Below are 17,937 nucleotides of genomic sequence, written 5' to 3' on the forward strand. Positions count from 1 at the left end.
AAGATTGACCTGTGATCTGTCAGGTGTCTCCCAGAGAGTCAAAAGGGCCCTGCGGACCTGTGTATGTCAGAGCTGTGTGTGTGTTGGAACTGGGCCAGTTCATTCATTAAGATCGGGCGCTGTTGGCCTCAGTTTAAGGTCCTGGTCAGATTCCTCAGGGGCAAGGTGGATATGTACATTTTTCGTTTTGAAGGTCTGTAGTGAGTCTTTTTACTCTTTAATCCCCTCCCTTGTCCTTTCCCTTTCCTCTTGCCCTCCGTGAGTTCCATTAAGGCTTGCTTTTGAAACGTCCGGGTCTACCTAACTCATTAGGAGCTGGCTGCTTGCTTTTATGGCCTGACAGCTGTCTAGCATTGTGTACCTGGGAAGACAATAAGTGTCTTTTGGTTGAGATGAAATGTCGAGATTAGCACAGTCTGATTTCCTTTCAGCACAATCTGACTTCCTTGAGGACGTCTCGCTCACCGAGGGCTGTGTGACTTCTGTATTTTGAAGTAAGCCGTGGCTGGTAAGAGCATGAATGCCATGGCCAGCACTGCACAGTGGAAAGAGAATGGCTTTTACCTCTGTCACTTTCTGTGACTCCGAGCAGGTTAATTGCGTGTCTTTGCAAAATTGCCTCCTCTGTAAATTGAAGACACTGTTCCCTAATTACGGGGTTTTATTTTCTTCACAAGGATGCCGTGAGGGAAATGGGAAATCGCGATCGTACACGTACGCAGTGCTCGCTGTGTGCCCTGTGCTGTTGTGACAGCTTTAGGTTGGTTAGGCAGTACTCTCAGCCTGTCAGAGCACTGATAACTACGTCATTGGATAGTAGCTCCTTTTCTCAGAGGAGAAAACTGGGGCACAGTGAAATCATCACTTTCCTGAGGGCCCACAGCTGGAAGGGGAGGAGCCCAGGTGGTCAGACTCCAGACAGCATTTGTCTGAAGCACTCAGTGATTATAGTTAGGGAAAAAGCATCTGTAATATTTACAAGCATATAGTAGGTAGTATGTACATCTTCCTTTCCTTTCCCTCCTATATTCATGTGATGCTCGCTGGCTAAGGGAGACCCAGAGTCTAGGCAATGAAAGATACAAATTATGAAATCAATTGATATTATTGATATAGGTGGCTCATTTCACTTTGTAGCATCAGGCTTCGCCAATGGTTAAGATTCCTCGTTTGAACCACCTCTGACTTGTATTATGCTTTTCACCCAAATAATGATAAATGTAGGTTTTCAGAACCAGGGCATTTGGAGGAATCCTGTTCATCCTCCGTTCCCTCACATATGGAGACCATTATCTAATGTTCTCTGCTTCAGAGGATGAACACTGTATTTTGAGGCTTTAAGCATAATTTATTTAAATGTTTCAATTTTCTCTTTATCCCCTCCGTGTAGTACTTATTTTCTTAGTTTAGAATTAAGAGCATGCTGTTGAAAATTGGTGACACGTCTTCCAGACAGCCTTCCCTGGGCTGATGTGAGTGTCCCAGTGGCTGCCCACAGGTGCTGCAGTGGCTTTGCTGCTCCTGCGGCCACCTCAGGAAATGACTCCCAGGGTCAACTGCTTATGCTACCTGGGTCTCCAGGTGTTCCCCTTAGCTTTGCTGGCCACAATGTGTGACGAAAGCCGTCTCTTTTATGGTAGAAACTCACCCACCTGTCTGTTATTTCTCCTTCCTTGTCCTAGACAGCCAGGTAGAAGCAAGTGAAACCTGCCTCAGTCCCTCTCTGTTCCAGGAAGAACAGCAATTCAGGATTTACAACGAGCCAGATTGTAGCCTGAGGGGTTCATGCTCTGCATCCAGAGCCCCCATATGATCAGCATTAGGGTCTAAGCAAGTGCCAGGATCCAGAACTAATCAGTTATTCAGAATCAAGCCCTGCCCTCACCAACTATTAATCACGTCACTGTCCCTGCTGGCTCATCCAGCCCAAGCCTATCCAAATCAAGCCAGGCCCTATTCAGAGGGCAGCCACGGCTGCACAGCCACTTTTCAGAAGCCTTCCCCCTGCTTTTGGATAAAATGACTGAGTTGATGCCTGCCTGGGTCTGAATCTGCACACCTTCAGATGAGCTGTGTATGTATTCTCTTAAGGCAGAACCTCCAGTGATTGTAGGGCCGAAGAGGACAGCTGGTGGGAGCTGTCTGGACAGCAAAATGGCAGTGGCCGGAATCCAGGCCCCAGGGAGCAGCCTCAGGGGGCCCAGCTGCCCAGACGACAAGCACGGGTGATCTCAGTGCCAGGGACCTCAGCCTGGCTTTCCTGTTCCCCAGCCCCCGCTTCAGCTTTTTCTCCTCTAGCACGTTTTTACATTTCGCTTTTTATTTGAAAAACATGTGTAACCACAGACTTCCGATATTCTGTTTTCCCGTGGTGAAAATTGTCTTGCTCTTTTAAAAACACGAACACTGTAATGTACATAGTTTTCAAATAAAAGTAAATGTTCCCTCCCTTCCTTGTTATCTTTGCCCTGTTTGTAGTTTGGAACTGTGGGAAGAAATAAGGAACAGCAGTTTTCCCCTGATTCTTTCCCTCGGTTTTATCCTTGTCAACACTGCATCCTTATTTCACACAGCACTTGACACTGAAATAGGTACTGTTTTTGTCTCCATTTTATGTAAGGGGAAACTGAGGCAAAGAGAAGTTAAGAATGGTCACACGGTAGAGAGTCGAGCCAGGATTTGAACCTGGCCTCCCGACAGTTTGTGAACTTCCCGTCAGTAATATTTGCGTGTTAGTATAATTTCTTACTAATATAACTGATAAAGTCCTATGCCCTTAAGCTTTGTTGCAAATTATAGTCTTAGGTAACTTGTCCTAGAATTTTATGTTTACATTATGTGCAAGGATGTGCCATTGAACCTAATACTTGAACCGTAGAGGGGACTGGATCTGTTCTTTTTTTTTTTTTTTTAAGATTTATTTATTATTTATTTTTAAATTTTATTTACTTCGGCTGTGTCGGGTCTTAGTTGCAGCACGTGGGATCTTTGTTGAGGCATGCGGGATCTTTCATTGCGGTGTGTGGGCTCTTCATTCTGGTGCATGGGCTTCTCTCTAGTTGCGGCGTGTGGGTTTTCTTGTCTCTAGTTGTGGCATGCAGGCTCCAGGGCGCGTGGGCTCTGTAGTTTGCGACACGCGGGCTCAGTAGTTGTGGCACGCGGGCTTAGTTACCCCACAGCCTGTGGGATCTTAGTTCCCTGATCAGGGATCGAACCCTCATCCCTTGCATTACAAGGCGGATTCTTTACTACTGGACCACGAGGGAAGTCCCTGGATCTGTTCTTTAACTGAAAACCTGTTTGTGTGCCTCCTAGATTCTACTCAGTGCTGTAGACCCTGGGGTTACAGCACAGTCGGCTGAGTTCCTCAGTAGAGCCTGTGTTCTGGTGGGGGAGGGAGCAGTGTGCAATAGGCCTGGTGATAAGTGCCTTGAGGGATAGAGTGGTGTGGGGATGCTTCTTTGAGAGGTGACCTGGGAAGGGCTCTGCTAAGGTGACACGAGCAGAGACCCGGATGGAGTGAGACTTAGAGAGAGAGCTTAGCCGTATCTTAACTTGACCCCCTGATGTCATAGATCTGGTAAAGTAAGGTCTAGTTAAGTTGTAACTTGTCCACTGATTCAAGAATTCAGGTTTTCTCCTCTGCTCTTCCTACCAAGGTTAAGCTGCATCTTATTCCAGTGCAGCATTCGTCTGTATTAAATATGTCTTTATGTGTTCTTTATAGATGGTCCACCTGTATTTTAGTTCAAACATACGCATTTCTAGTACTTGTTTCAAAACTACTTTCGTTGGGCTTCCCTGGTGGCGCAGTGGTTGAGAGTCTGCCTGCCAATGTATGGGAGGTGGGTTCGTGCCCCGGTCTAGGAAGATCCCACATGCCGCGGAGCGGCTGGGCCCGTGAGCCATGGCCGCTGAGCCTGCACGTCCGGAGCCTGTGCTCCGCAACGGGAGAGGCCACAACAATGAGAGGCCCGTGTACCGCAACAACAACAACAACAAAATACTTTTGTTTTCCTTATTTGAAAATGTATTAATAAGAGCAGTGAATTTATGTGTTTTTCTTGTTTTTTTCTTAACTGCCTTCTTGAGAGTTTTTCGTCTGCTCCTAGGTGAGGTGGTTTTGTACTTGATGTCTTCGGGTAGTTTTCATCTAACTGGTGACATCAGCACTATCCGTGCTTAATGCCTCAGTCAAGTTCAATGATTAATTTGCAACCTGAAGTACTTTTCTTTAGCTTGTTGAAATTAACAATCCCAATTTTGAGTTTATTTCATTTTCCCACTGTTCGTTGTGGAGAACGGAACATTATTGTCTGTCCGATTTGGGAGCTTTAACTGCCAGAAAAACAAGGAAGTAGCTGTGAACCTAGCTCTGTGTTTTTGACAAAGTCAGTCAGACTTAAAGAGATTGTCAGTATTTATGGTCTCTCTCTTAACTGCGTAATCGGTTATTTAAATACATGAAATCGGTCTTATTTCCCACAGCCTTAAATTACTGCTGTGTCTTAGAGGTGGTAAGGAATCAATAGAGGGAAACTTCTATAATGAGAGCTGCTTCCTCTTTTGCTCTGGCTGCGGGGAAGAGCCAAGTTTTTTATGCTCAGTTACGGCAGCTGTGGTAACCCTTACTGTTAGTGTATTTGCTTGATCCTTTTTCCCCTTGGCCCTGATTATCTGCGTTAGTTATCATACACAGTTTTGTGGCAGATCTCTTCTGATCTTTTCAAGGCATACACAGTAAATTTGACAGTGTAAAGGAGCTAGCTTATTTTGAGCGCAGAGACTGAGGCACGGAGTGATGAAGAGATTCGTGTATTGTTACTTCAACCAGCCCAGACGACTGATCACTGTGAGGGTGAACATTTTTCAGAAAGTTCTCTGATTTAGGGATGGCTCTTTGTCGTGAGAGCCCGATGAAGCTGGTAGCCCAGGGTATTTGCATACTCGTTAGCTTCTTCCTGTAGATATGTTGTTGTTAAGAATTACGTTTACCTTTTACAAGTTTCTGTGCACTGGTAGATGTGTTCAGCTTTGGGTGACAGAGGTTAATTCTTTTCCCCGCTGGATGAGGGCAAAAGATATGTGGCCTGGGTTTTTAAACCAACCTACGTGGAGCATGACTACAGAAGTGGCAGAGTACTTTCTATATAAAAACTTTTCAAGTAGTCTCTTTTACAGCCTGTAGAGACAGCTTGGCTTCTTTGTACTCAAGAGATACTTGCCTGACTGACCAACTTATAAAGCATCCCCTTTTCACAGTGTAGTGTTTTCAAGAGGTCATCTTATCTTTTTGTTTGGGTTTGTTATCTTGCAGATAGAATAAGTACAAAATTTATTAAAATAACAGAATTTTAATACTTTGCACTTCGGGTTAATGCTTTCCAACATTTTCCTTCTGCTGTCTTTTTAAAATTTTTACTCTTTATTGAAATATGACATATGCAGAAAAATGTGTGCATCACAAGTGTAAAGCTCCATAAATGTTCACAAACTGAGTTAACGCGTGTAACCAGAAAGAACCCCAAATCAATAACTGCTATCTGTTTTTAAGCATGCTAATAAAGTCTTATTCTACGTCACCCTTGTTTCATTGGGAAATATTTGCTGTGGCTTCATTTCTGCCTCAGGAACCGGCACAGTGCATGGACTCTGCTCAGGCGCTGGCGTTCTTCACACAGGTACCTGGGGGTCCTATGTCAGGTGGTCTGTCCTCCACCTGGCACGACTTCTGCATGAAAGACCAGTTGACTTCTCTTGTGACTTTTTCCTGCCTGTGTTTGGAGTGTTCTCAGTGACACTGTGTTTCCTTGTCTCTAATGGTTTCACATCACTGCCTTGATCTGCTTCAGCTTTCCCAGTAGAGCTGATGATGTTTGACAGTACGTGTGGGCTTATGCGAAAGTCTTCAGCTCTTAAGAGTGTGTGCCACCCTGAGCCTGCGATGCATTTTCAGCGCAGTTTATAACCCCAGGCTAAGTGAGCAGCCTTTGTGGGTAAGGCCCGCTGCCCAGTATGCTGGAGGCAGCACCTGCCATCCTGTTCTGTTCCTGGATCGGCGCCCTGTAACTTGCTTCCATGCTTCTTTTTCCATTCTGTGCAGCTGACCAACTCCTTTTCTTTTGGTTTTATACATTCTTTACAAGTACTTTACTTTTATGTGAGTTAATACAGTTTCAGTCAAATTACATTCATATTTTGCTAAAAAGCCATTCTGTCTCTTTTAAGATGGCTTTTGCAGATCCTTGTTCTAGAGGACTAGTTATATGTTGACTTTATAATCTAATTCTCAGTGGGCAGCCTCTATTTTCAAGTTGTTTTATGATAACTTACACATCTCAGGTACTGATGAATGGTATTTTATTAGAACAAAAGAAGCATATAAATTCTTCAGAGGAGAATTTTCCCTCTTATTACTTTTCCTGTTATTACATTCTAAAGGAAAAGTACCACCTGGGACCATCCAGCAAGGTAATCTACAATGTCCTTGTTACTGAACCGAACTTGAGTCTGCACGCCCACGGCACCATAAAGCCAGTCTGCTGACACCAGGCTGTGGTGAAGGAAAGTTCAACGATTATTTGCAGGGCACCAAGCCAGGAGGGCTGGCAGCTTCTGCTCAGAAAGTCCAAACTCCCCGATGGCTTTCAGGGAAGGGTTTTAAAGGCAACATTTGGGGTGAGAGTTGTAGCCTGTGGACTTTCTTCTGATTGGTTGGTGGTGAGGAAATAAGGTGATGTTTTGGGGATCTTAATCATCAAGCTTCTGGTTCCAACCAGTCTGGGATCTACAGGCTTGTGATCAGGAGGTCGTCACCATCCTCCACCTGGGTGGGGTCTTAGTTTCTGCAGAAACTAACTCCAAGTTTATCGTCCTTTAGGAGGAACTAGGACTTTTATCGCTGAACTATTGTTTAAGCTACCATTACGTTTCTTGCTTGACTGCTTTTCCTTAGTTTCTGCATTCCCTCACTTCCCTAATTGGTAACTGCTTGAGTCTGCTCTTTGGAACTCAGGGAAGACCTAAGAGACTAAAGCCTTTTTCCACAAACAAGAAACAGGTGACATGGAGGGCCTTTGGTACCCGGGAGGACCCCGCAGGGGTCAACCCTCCCCTGCCTTTTCTTTGATACTCCTCAATCTTGAGGGGAACAGGGAGCAGGATAAGAAAGAGAATAAAGTCTTGGATAGATAGGTTAATCATAAACTTGACAGGGCAGCTCGGTTTCAGGGGGACCTAGCTTTACCCTCAACAGTGGTTGGCTTACAAATGCAGAAACTGACAAAAGCAAAGTTTCTTGGGTTTTAAGCTCTGAAATATATATCACGTTAAACTTAGTCATGGCTGTTCTAAGATGTACTTAAGGAGAGAAGGAATCTTTTTGTTCATTTTTTATATGTTTTATACCTGCATATCTGTGCAAAAACGCTTTTACCAGAATTACTCATTAAAGTCCAGTTATTGACCAAAAAAAAAAAAAAAAAAGCAAAGGCACTACAAGTTGATGCCGTGTAGCACCTGTTTGACCTTCAGGGAGCTCCTCCAGCCACGGTAACGCGGTCTGCTCTTCCCAGGTTACCCTACACCTGGGACCAGAATTGTCGATAAATATGTGGCACCCGACTTCCAAGTTCTGGCTCCTCCATGGGAAAAGCCCAGTCATCCTTGTGTTCAGGTGAACCTGGCCCACCGTCTGTTATACTTAGGGCCAGGTGGTCAAGTGATGAGCACAGAAGCAGCTGTGGAATTCCTTATGAAACATTTTCCTTCGGGGAAATGCAAGCTTTCAGTCAGCTTTCCCTTGCAGGACAGGAATGTGTGACACACGCATGCTCTTTGCAGTAACACCGCCTCTCCTCAGCAGGAGGCAACGCTCTCCTCTTATTTGATTGAGAACTTCCACGCCTTCCCACCATTCTAGCTGTAAGCCCGCCCGCAGCTGTACTGATAGCCTTTGCCTGTGGTCCTGTCTCCTTGGAGGACTCGTGGCTTCTGCCTGGTGCAGCGCCCATCTTGAAAAAACAGGCAACAAAGACAGGACCACCGAGTCCTTCCAACCACCACCTCATCTCTCTGTTCCCTTTTACAGCAGAATTCCTCAAAGAAGATGTTTATATACACTGTCTCCATGTCCTACAGTCAGCTCCTGTCTCTCCATCAAAGATGCTCTTCTTAAAGTCAGCTGTGTGTAAGGTTGAGGGGGAGAAGAAAGAAGTTGGATGGCATTGCTGTAGTAGACTATTACCAGGACCCCACTTTGGCAGAATGAGTGGTGACAAATGTGCCGTGTGCCCCTATCGACGGGGTGTCCTAGAGTGCATTTGTGGCGAATCTTCGCTTCATTGTTTCTTCATTTTTGTGACCTTAAACGTGTCCATTAACATTGAGCATCGGGGCTTCCCTGGTGGCGCAGTGGTTGAGAGTCCGCCTGCCGATGCAGGGGACACGGGTTCATGCCCCGGTCTGGGAAGGTCCCACATGCTGCAGAGCAGCTGGGCCCGTGAGCCATGGCCGCTGAGCCTGCGCGTCCGGAGCCTGTGCTCCGCAACGGGAGAGGCCGCAGCAGTGAGAGGCCTGCGTACCGCAAAAAAAAAAAAAAAAAAAATTGAGCATCATTCCCCACGTGTACAGTGAGCCCAAGGTATGTTCCACCAGCCTCAGAGAATGGAGGACCAAAAGAAATAATGTCTGTGAAAGTATTTTGAAAGCTGTAAAGTACTGTGAAGGCCAAAATAAACTTCAGGAAAGCAAGAAGAAGAAATTTATAAGAAAAACCCAGCAATTTTAGCCTAGATGTATATACTAACATTTAACAATCATTCTGTGAACTGTGGGCATTATGTCTATTCCTCACAGTTGCCCTAAGAGGGTATGTGGTGGTAGTTATTCCTGTTTTACAGATGAGGAATCTGAGGCTAGGAGAAATGAAAGGACTTGCCCAAAAGTCAAACAGCCAGTTAGGCATCTAATCTGAGTCAGTCTGGCACCACAGCCTGTGCTCTGAACCCCTCTGTTACTTTGCTGCAAAACTAATTAATTACATTTGAAGTCAGGGAAAGAGGAGCTTTAAATAGAAGAGCTGGTTGTTTGAAAATAAGGGGTAAAGTTTAGACAATTATCTAGCAAGGGTAATCAAGAAAAATGAGAAGAAACAAATACAGCTGACCCTTAAACAGCACGGGTTTGAACTGTGCAGTTTCACTTATACACGTATTTTTTTCAGTAGGAGATACTGCAGTGCTACACAGTCTGTGGTTGGTGAATCTTCAGTTGTGCAACTGCGGATTTGGAGCGCTAACTACAAGTTATACGCAGATTTTCAACTGCATAGAGGATTGGCACCCCAAACCCCCATGTTGTTCAAGGGTCAACTGTATTTGCCTTTAGGAATCGTTATAACTCTCTGTATAGCTTTATGACAGAGATGTAGAACAGTTCAAAGAAATAGGTAGCTCTTTAGAAAAAGGTAAATTATCAAGTTGATTCTCCCTCCGCCTCTTAAATATCTTGTTCTCACCAGGGTCAGCTCTTTCCTTCCCATTAAACTTAAGCTTCCTAAGCTTTCTTAGAGATCCTACCTACATTTCCTGCTTAATCATCTACCATCAGTTAATGATTATCAAATTTATACCTGTAGCTCTTTCTCTGGAATTTCCTAACTACATGCAAGACAGCTTCCTGGTTTAGTATCTCATGAGCAATTGCTTAAACCCAGAGTTAGCGCTTTACTTCCCCCTAAAAGCACTCTTCCTCTTAGACTCCCCACTTCAGTTACAGGCACTACCCCTTTCTAGCTGCACAAATGGGAAACAGTCCCTCTTTCGTCTTCCTGTGCCCAATTTTCTCAAAGCCCTGTCCTTTTTCCTTCATATCTCCTTCTCTCCCCACTGTCTTTGATCTTTCTTCCTGCTGAAGCTTTCCATGGCATCTTAATACTAAAGAAGAAAGGGAATAAATGAACTGGATACTAAACTTGGGAAACTAGAAGAGGAAATAAAGGAAATTGCAGGACTAAGAAGACCAAATCCAGAATAAGTGAATTAGAAGTCCAGCAACAACGGAATGGATCAATAGACCCAAGAACTGCTTCTTTAAAAAAGAATAAAATAGATGAATCTGATAAGGCTAACGTGTAAGTAGGGAGCAGATGCAAATGCGTGTAATGAATGAGGGGGTATGTGCACAACTGTAGCGGCTATTAGAATTTAAGAAACAACGGGGGCTTCCCTGGTGGCGCAGTGGTTGAGGGTCCGCCTGCCGATGCAGGGGACACGGGTTTGTGCCCCGGTCCGGGAAGATCCCACATGCCGCGGAGCGGCTGGGCCCTTGACCCATGGCCGCTGAGCCTGCGCGTCCGGAGCCTGTGCTCCGCAACGGGAGAGGCCACAACAGTGAGAGGCCTGCGTACCGCAAAAAAAAAAAAAAAAAAAAAAAGAGACAACGGTCCAGAAATCTCTGCTAATAGGTTAAAAATAAGAAGCAGTAGAGAAATACCCAGGAAGATGATGTAGAAGAAAAAGATGAGATGCTGTAATGTGTTTTGAGACTATTTCTGCAGTAATCACAATGAAATTACTTGTATGACCTGAACAAGGAAGAAAACAGACTTTTCCTAATTTCATGGAAATCTGTAGCATTTAAATACAGCTGGTTGGGTTATTATTTGAAAATAATTGAATTCATAGTGAGTTAAATATTTTTAGATTAAAGAACAAATTTAACCTCCTGTTCCAGACAACTCTAGTTACAACTAGAACAAACTAGTTTTGTATCACAGACCTTACCAAACCAGCAAAAAACACTGATGCCAGAATCTGATAAAGTGCGGGGGGGAGAAAAGAAAGCTATTAACATAGTTATAAAAATCCAAAGTAGGGCTTCCCTGCTGGCGCAGTGGTTGAGAGTCCGCCTGCCGACGCAGGGGACACGGGTTCGTGCTCCGGTCCGGGAGGATCCCACGTGCCGCGGAGTAGCTGGGCCCATGAGCCATGGCCGCTGAGCCTGAGCGTCCGGAGCCTGTGCTCCGCAACGGGAGAGGCCACGGCAGTGAGAGGCCCGCGTACCACACACGCACAAAAAAAATCCAAATTAAAATATTAGTAAACTGAAGCCAGCAAAAAAAAGAATAATCTGCCTTGATCAATTAGTTTATTCTAGAAGTACAAAAGATGGTTCAACTTTCAGAGGAATTGAATTAATCACCTTGATAGATCAAAGGAGAGAAATCATGATTATCATAAAGAAATATCCAAAATCACTTCATAAGTTTCAGCCAGCTTTCCTGATTTAAAATTTCTAGTAAAGCAAAGAATAGGAGAATTCTTCCTTTATATGGTAAAATACATCGATCTCCACCCTTCCTTTATATGGTAAAATATATCAATCTCAAAATAGGCACATAGAGCAGGTTCCCACTGGATGTTTGTAAATGTTAAATTTAAAAGTATTACTGTCAGTGAGAGGCCTGCGAACCGCGATGAAGAGTGGCCCCCGCTCGCCGCAACTAGAGAAAGCCCTCACACAGAAACGAAGACCCAACACAGCCATAAATAAATAAATAAATAAATAAATTAAAAAAAAAAATAAAAGTATTACTGTCAAAAGTTGAGGAAATTCTGGGTCATCAAATAACATGTTAACGTCAGGACTAAGCAGGAGTGCCTCTTTTTTTTTTTTTTTTTTTTTGCGGTACGCAGGCCTCTCACTGCTGTGGCCTCTCCGGTTGCGGAGCACAGGCTCCGGACGCGCAGGCTTAGCGGCCATGGCTCACGGGCCCAGCCGCTCCGCGGCATGTGGGATCTTTCTGGACCAGGGCACGAACCCGTGTCCCCAGCATTGGCAGGCGGACTCTCAACCACTGCACCACCAGGGAAGCCCAGGAGTGTGGCTTTTATCACTAGTATTACTGAGCACTTTGGGGAGGTTTTGTCCAGTAAAATAAGATACTAAGTGAGTATAAATATTAAACCTTGATACAATTACGTGTCGATGGCACAGTTATCCACTGTGTAAATGAAGACATTAATAGAGCTGTTAAAAGTTCAATAATGTGGACAGATAAAATATTCAGCTCTAGTCAGCTAAGAAGGCAAAAGATGGACAGTATGCTGTATTTCTGCCTGGGCCACTGTCCCGGTCCTGCCAGCCTCCCATGGGCCTTCACCTGTTAAGTCCTTAACTTCACTTAGATCTGCCTTCACTCTCTCATGGCAGGCAGCCAACCAACACCTCCATTGCTTTGCTGGAGGGTGGCCTTTTGCAAATTGCTTAGGCTGTCGGCCTCGTTTCCCTCTTCTTTAAAATGGGGATTGGAAGGGTACCTATACATGGTGACTATATCAGTGTTAGCTGACGTTACTCAGTCCTCTGGAAGCTTTTCCTGAGCACACACACCTCTTCTCCTGATTATGCTCTAGGTCACGACTCTTAAACTGTTGCATTCTGACATTTTTTTATGTGGCTCTGATTACTGTCAGCTTCCCCACTGAATGCTATATGCAAGGACTGGGGTCATTTATGGTTTTGACAACCATTGAGGCTAAGGCCGTGACTGGAACATAGTAGATGCTCAGCAAATAATAGATTCAACCACCGATGAATCTGTGGTTATCAAGCGATTTTTTTTTAAGATCACAACAGACTTGAACGTGTACATCCTGTATAAAAGTTATAAAATTCCACATAGGTTAATAAAAGATTAAATTTTGTAAAGAAGTCAAGTGTTTCTCCCCTCATTAATCTACAATTTTAATGCAATTCTAATAAAAATCATACAGGGCTTTTTGTTTTGGAACCGTAACAAAATGACTGAAGTTTATCTGAAGGAAGAATGATTATCCAAATAGCCAAGAAATTTTTTTTAAAAAAAGGTGATGAGGCTTTGCTTTTACATTAACATGTATGCACTCATTGTAAGGCTATAGTAATTGAAACAATGATACTGAAGTCAGAATAAACATCATTATACGGGATTAGAAAGTCTACAAAACAAAACAACAAAATGCAGGTTTATTGTAGAGAATTGAAATTTTATGTCTAAAGTATTAAATTAAAATGATATATAATCTCACCAAGTTTAAATTTAAATAATGTAGAAGAAAATGTAATCATATGGTTAAGTGTTTACATTATACTATTAAGTTAAAAGGGCAGCTTACAAAACAATGTAGCTCATTCAATTCTCACAACCTCATGATAACAATAGTAGCAAACATTTTTTGAGCTCCTTCTTTGTGTCAGAAACTACACCACATGCTTTACTTATATTTCCTTATTTAAATCTCACAACCACCCCTGTGATGTAGATAATTTATCACTGACCCTGTTTTACAAATGAAGAAACTGAAGATGGAGGACGCTAAGTCAGTGGCCAAGAACTAGTAAGCAGTGGCAGAGAACAGGAATTCAAACCCAGCCACCCGATTTCAGAATTATCACTCTTAATTATACACACCAAAATTTTCATGGTGGTTCTCAGTGCATGGTGGTATTCTAAGTGACTTTTATTTACATTTTTCTGTATTTTCTACAATGATCGTGAATAGCTACTATAATTTTTTAGAAATAAATGTCCATGTAGAGATTGAAGAGTCATCTGTCAGAGCTATTGCAGAAGGTAGATGTAAATCATCTCAAAGATTCCTTTAAAAAAAGGAGTCTAGAAACAGATCCCAGTGACTATAATGTGTTATAAAGGTGGCATTCAAACTGATAATTTCATAAGTGGTCCTGAGGTTAGAAAGTAGATAATTAGAAATTCTTTTCTAAATCTTAGGCCAGAATAGATGAGATGAGTTACAAATTAGCAAAAGATACAAGCAATTTACAAAAGAGATACAAATGGCCAATAAATCAAAAGTTTAATCTTACTAGTACTCTTTTCAGATTGGAAAAGATAAAAAGAATGGCACTGCTTTGAGCAGAGGGAAATGGTGGTGTTTATACACTGCGAATGGGAATGGAATTATTAAGCATTGGGATGGAAATGGAGCAATATATGGAAAGTCTTAAAATTGTTTACACCCTTTGCCTCAGCAATTACATATGTTATACTGTAGTTTAATTGCCCAGTTGTGTAAATTTGCAAAAAATACAGGTCAAGGATACTCATTGAAAGTGTCTGTATTAAGGAAAAAAGAAAGGTCATCCTAATTATCCAATGATAGGGGTATGGTTAAATTTCATGCAATGGAATACTGTGCAGCCATTTAAAATTAAATAAATGTTTGGACTTCCCTGGTGGTGCAGTGGTTAAGCATCCACCTGCCAATGCAGGGGACACGTGTTTGAGCCCTGTTCTGGGAAGATCCCACATGCCACAAGCAACTAAGCCCATGCGCCACAACTACTGAGCCTGTGCTCTAGAGCCCGTGAGCCACAACTACTGAGCCCACGTGCCGCAACTACTGAAGCCCGCGTGCCTAGGGCCCATGCTCTGCAACAAGAGAAGCCACCACAATGAGATGCCCGTGCACTGCAAGGAAGAGAAGCCCCCACTCGCCGTAACTAGAGAAAGCCCACACGCAGCAACAAAGACCCAACGCAGCCAAAAATTTAAAAAAATTTTTTTAATTAAAAAAAAATCAGTACACCTGAAACTAATATTATAAATCAACTATAATTCAATTACAATAAAAAAATTATGTAGATGTTTATTTATTGAAACTAAAAAGAATTCCATAAAGTGGAGAGATTGTTAGAAGAGAATACAGCCATGTCTATGTAGTGCTTTGCACTGTGCTCAACATGTGGTGAGTTCTCAAATCGTACCTTTTTTAAAAGGTAGGAGAGACAGGTTATTGATGAATGTATTTCCAACTGCCTATCAACAAGCATTACTCATTCTTCATTCTTGTCAGACTAAAGCCTTTCTCTGGGTCCATGACTTCCTAGTCTGACCACTCACCTTCCAAACTCCTATTTTTTATTTTCCAGCACCAACTCCCTCCTCTAGCTAGGTCTGCTCACTGCCCCTTTGCATTTGCTTGCCTTTGTGTTTCTGTACACCACTCATTTTGCCTGGAGTATCCATTCCCTTTCTGCCCGCCAGTCTGAACCCATCCATTCTTTAAACCCCGCTGTGCCTCATGAGACTTAACATTCCAGCTTCAGTCACTGCTCCCCACCAGGGCTCTTGGATCCATCATGTCCTTCTTCCTGTTGTTAGGATACACACATGTGAGAATTCAGCTAAATTGGTTCACGTGGTTCCTTGAACATAATTTTGTGCTCTTTTTTTGCGGTACGTGGGCCTCACTGTTGTGGCCTCTCCCGTTGCGGAGCACAGGCTCCAGACGCACAGGCTCAGTGGCCATGGCTCACGGGCCCAGCCGCTCCACGGCATGTGGGATCCTCCCGGACTGGGGCACAAACCCACGTCCCCTGCATCGGCAGGCGGACTCCCAACCACTGCACCACCAGGGAAGCCCAATTTTGTGCTCTTTAATGACTGCTGCATTAGAGCATATTTTAAAAAATAAGTTGTTGAGGCAAAATTCACATAATGTAAAATCAACCATGTTCAAGTGAACAGTTCAGTGGCATTTAGTACATTGACCAGGTAGTGCAATTACCTCAAAACATTTCCATCACTCCAAAATAAACTCCCTTGCCCATCAGGCAGTTTCTCTCCATTCCCTCCTTCAACCGCCAAGGTGCATACTGTGTCTATGGATTTGCCTATTCTGGACATTTCATATAAATGGAATCATACAATATGTGATCTTTTGTGTCTAGTTTCTTTCACTTAGTTTTTGTTTTGGAGGTTCTTCCATGTTGTAATATGTATCAATACTTCATTCATTTAAAAATATTTATTTATTTTTGGCTGCATTGGGTCTTAGTTGCGGCACATGGGATCTTTCGTTGTGGCACATGGGTTTTCTCTCTCGAGTTGTGGCACGCAGGCTCCAGAGCGTGTGGGCTCTGTAGTTGCAGCACGGGCTCTCTAGTTGTGCCACACGGGCTCAGTAGTTGCGGTGTGCGGCTTTGTTGCCCTGCAGCATGTGGGATCTTAGTTCCCCAACCAGCGCTCAAAACTGCGTCCCCTCCATTGGAAGGAAGATTCTCAACCACTGGACTACCAGGGAAGTCCCCACTTCATTCATTTTTAAGGCTGAATAATATTCCACTATATGTATATACCACAATTTGTTTATCCGTTTTCTGTTGATGGACATTTAGGCTGTTTCCACCTTTTGGTTATTGTAAATATTGCTGCTATGAACATGTGCATATGTGTGCTTGTTTGAGTCCCTGTATTCAGTTCTTTGGGGTACGTACCGAGGAGTGGAATAGCGGGACCAGGTGGTAATTCTGTCTTTAACTTTTTGAGGAACCAGCCAACTCTACAGTGGCCACACAGTTTTACATCCCCATCAGCATTGCACAAGGGTTCAATTTCTCTGCCTCCTTGCCAGCACTTGTGATTTCCCGTTTAAAAAAAAAAAATTATAGCCATCCTAGTGGGTGTGAAATGGTACCTCCTTGTGGTTTGATTTGTATTCATTAGTTAATAATGATGTAGAGCATCTTTTCATGTACTCAGTGGCTGTTTGTATATCTTCGGAGAGTTGCCGGTTCAAGTCCTTGGCCCATTTTTAAAACGGGGTTGTCTTTTTCTTGTTGAATTTGAGGAGTTTTTAGATATTCTGGATACTAGATCCTTAGCACATACCTCTTAACATCAGGTCTTCGTGGCTTGACTTTGTTCCCCTCTTTGTGATTTTTTTTTTAACCTCTGGGAAATGCTGCCACATAGGAGGTATCCCATGAAAGGATCTTAACAGCTGTGTTCGCTGTTGTGAGGACAATCACTGATGCGTGTGTGAGATACTTGGAAACTATAAAATGTTACCCAGTTGTAGAGGTGGAAGACAGGATGCCCCTTTTAGTGTTTTTTACACTTGTCCTTGTTTTGATTTTGTGGATTCTTCACATTGCAATTCATAGGTAAGCACCTAAGAGCCATAAATCTAAGGTGAGGAGAATAACAAGGACTGTTTGCTTTTCAGAGTCATCCTTTTTGAACTTCCATGACTCCGACTGCGAACCCAAAGGATCACCACCCTGTGACTCTTTGCTTTCCCTCAACACTGAAAAGATTCTGGTATGCATCTTCTATGCCTTCTGTTTTTGTGACCTGAAACATGGTGATACTAGTTCCAAAAGGTGGAGATTGCATCTGTTTATCAACTAGGAGTTGAGTCCAGTTGCATAAGATAAAGATAGGTCATCTGGTGTTTAGTCACATTGAATTATTGTGTCTTATGAATTGGACGGTTGGTCATTCTGGACCTAGGACTCTTTACTTTTAAGTTCCAATGAATAAAGGAGATCATGGCTGAACCTTATTTCTAGGAGCCTTACGGATTTGAAGGTAGCATATAATCTTATTTTTCCAGCCTTTGCCTGTGTATCTTTTATATCTATGTTTTTTTTATCAGTACCAGCTAAGCTGTACAAGAGACCTCTCCATTCCAGGGATGAGCACCTGGCACTGTGCCATGTAACGTGCATCTACCTATCATGCTAGCGTGTGTCCCCCTCTGGCCCGGCTGCCTCACGGTGCCAGGGTATTTTTGTTCACACTTAATTCTGTGAGGCTCTTATTCTTTCAGTGCCCAAGGTTAACAATTTTTCACCAGGCCTTTTCCTTCAACATCCACATAGATATTGTTGGCTTCTTTTGTTTAAAATTTCCCTTTAGGATACTCTTTTCTTTTCCAGACAAAGCTCTGCCTTTTCATGTAAGAACTATTCAATATGGGTAGAAACTGCAAACTAGAGAATGATCAACTGATTTTACTTAACTCATTGCATAGCCGTCAATGTGGTATATGGAAGAACTTTTGAATTAGACTTGTCCCAAACCAGAATGGGCTAACTTGTGAAGTAGTGAGTTGGCCATCACTGAAAACATTTAAATAGAAACTGGAT

The 17,937-nt window shown here is 43.1% G+C and overlaps 1 protein-coding gene across 10 annotated transcripts in view; it reads left to right on the forward strand.

The window, feature by feature from the left end:
- Nucleotides 1–17,937, forward strand: part of TTC13 (tetratricopeptide repeat domain 13) — a gene marked incomplete at both ends in the record, with an annotated part of 70,302 nt that overhangs the window by 884 nt on the left and 51,481 nt on the right. For all 10 annotated transcript variants that reach the window (XM_079708915.1, XM_079708914.1, XM_079708920.1 and 7 more), the window contains one exon: nt 17,013–17,107. In XM_079708915.1, coding sequence (XP_079565041.1) covers nt 17,013–17,107 — 95 coding nt within the window. The remainder of the gene's footprint in view (nt 1–17,012; nt 17,108–17,937) is intronic.

Source organism: Hyperoodon ampullatus (genome assembly GCF_949752795.1).
Source record: "Hyperoodon ampullatus genome assembly, chromosome: 1".
Lineage (NCBI taxonomy): Eukaryota > Metazoa > Chordata > Mammalia > Artiodactyla > Ziphiidae > Hyperoodon > Hyperoodon ampullatus.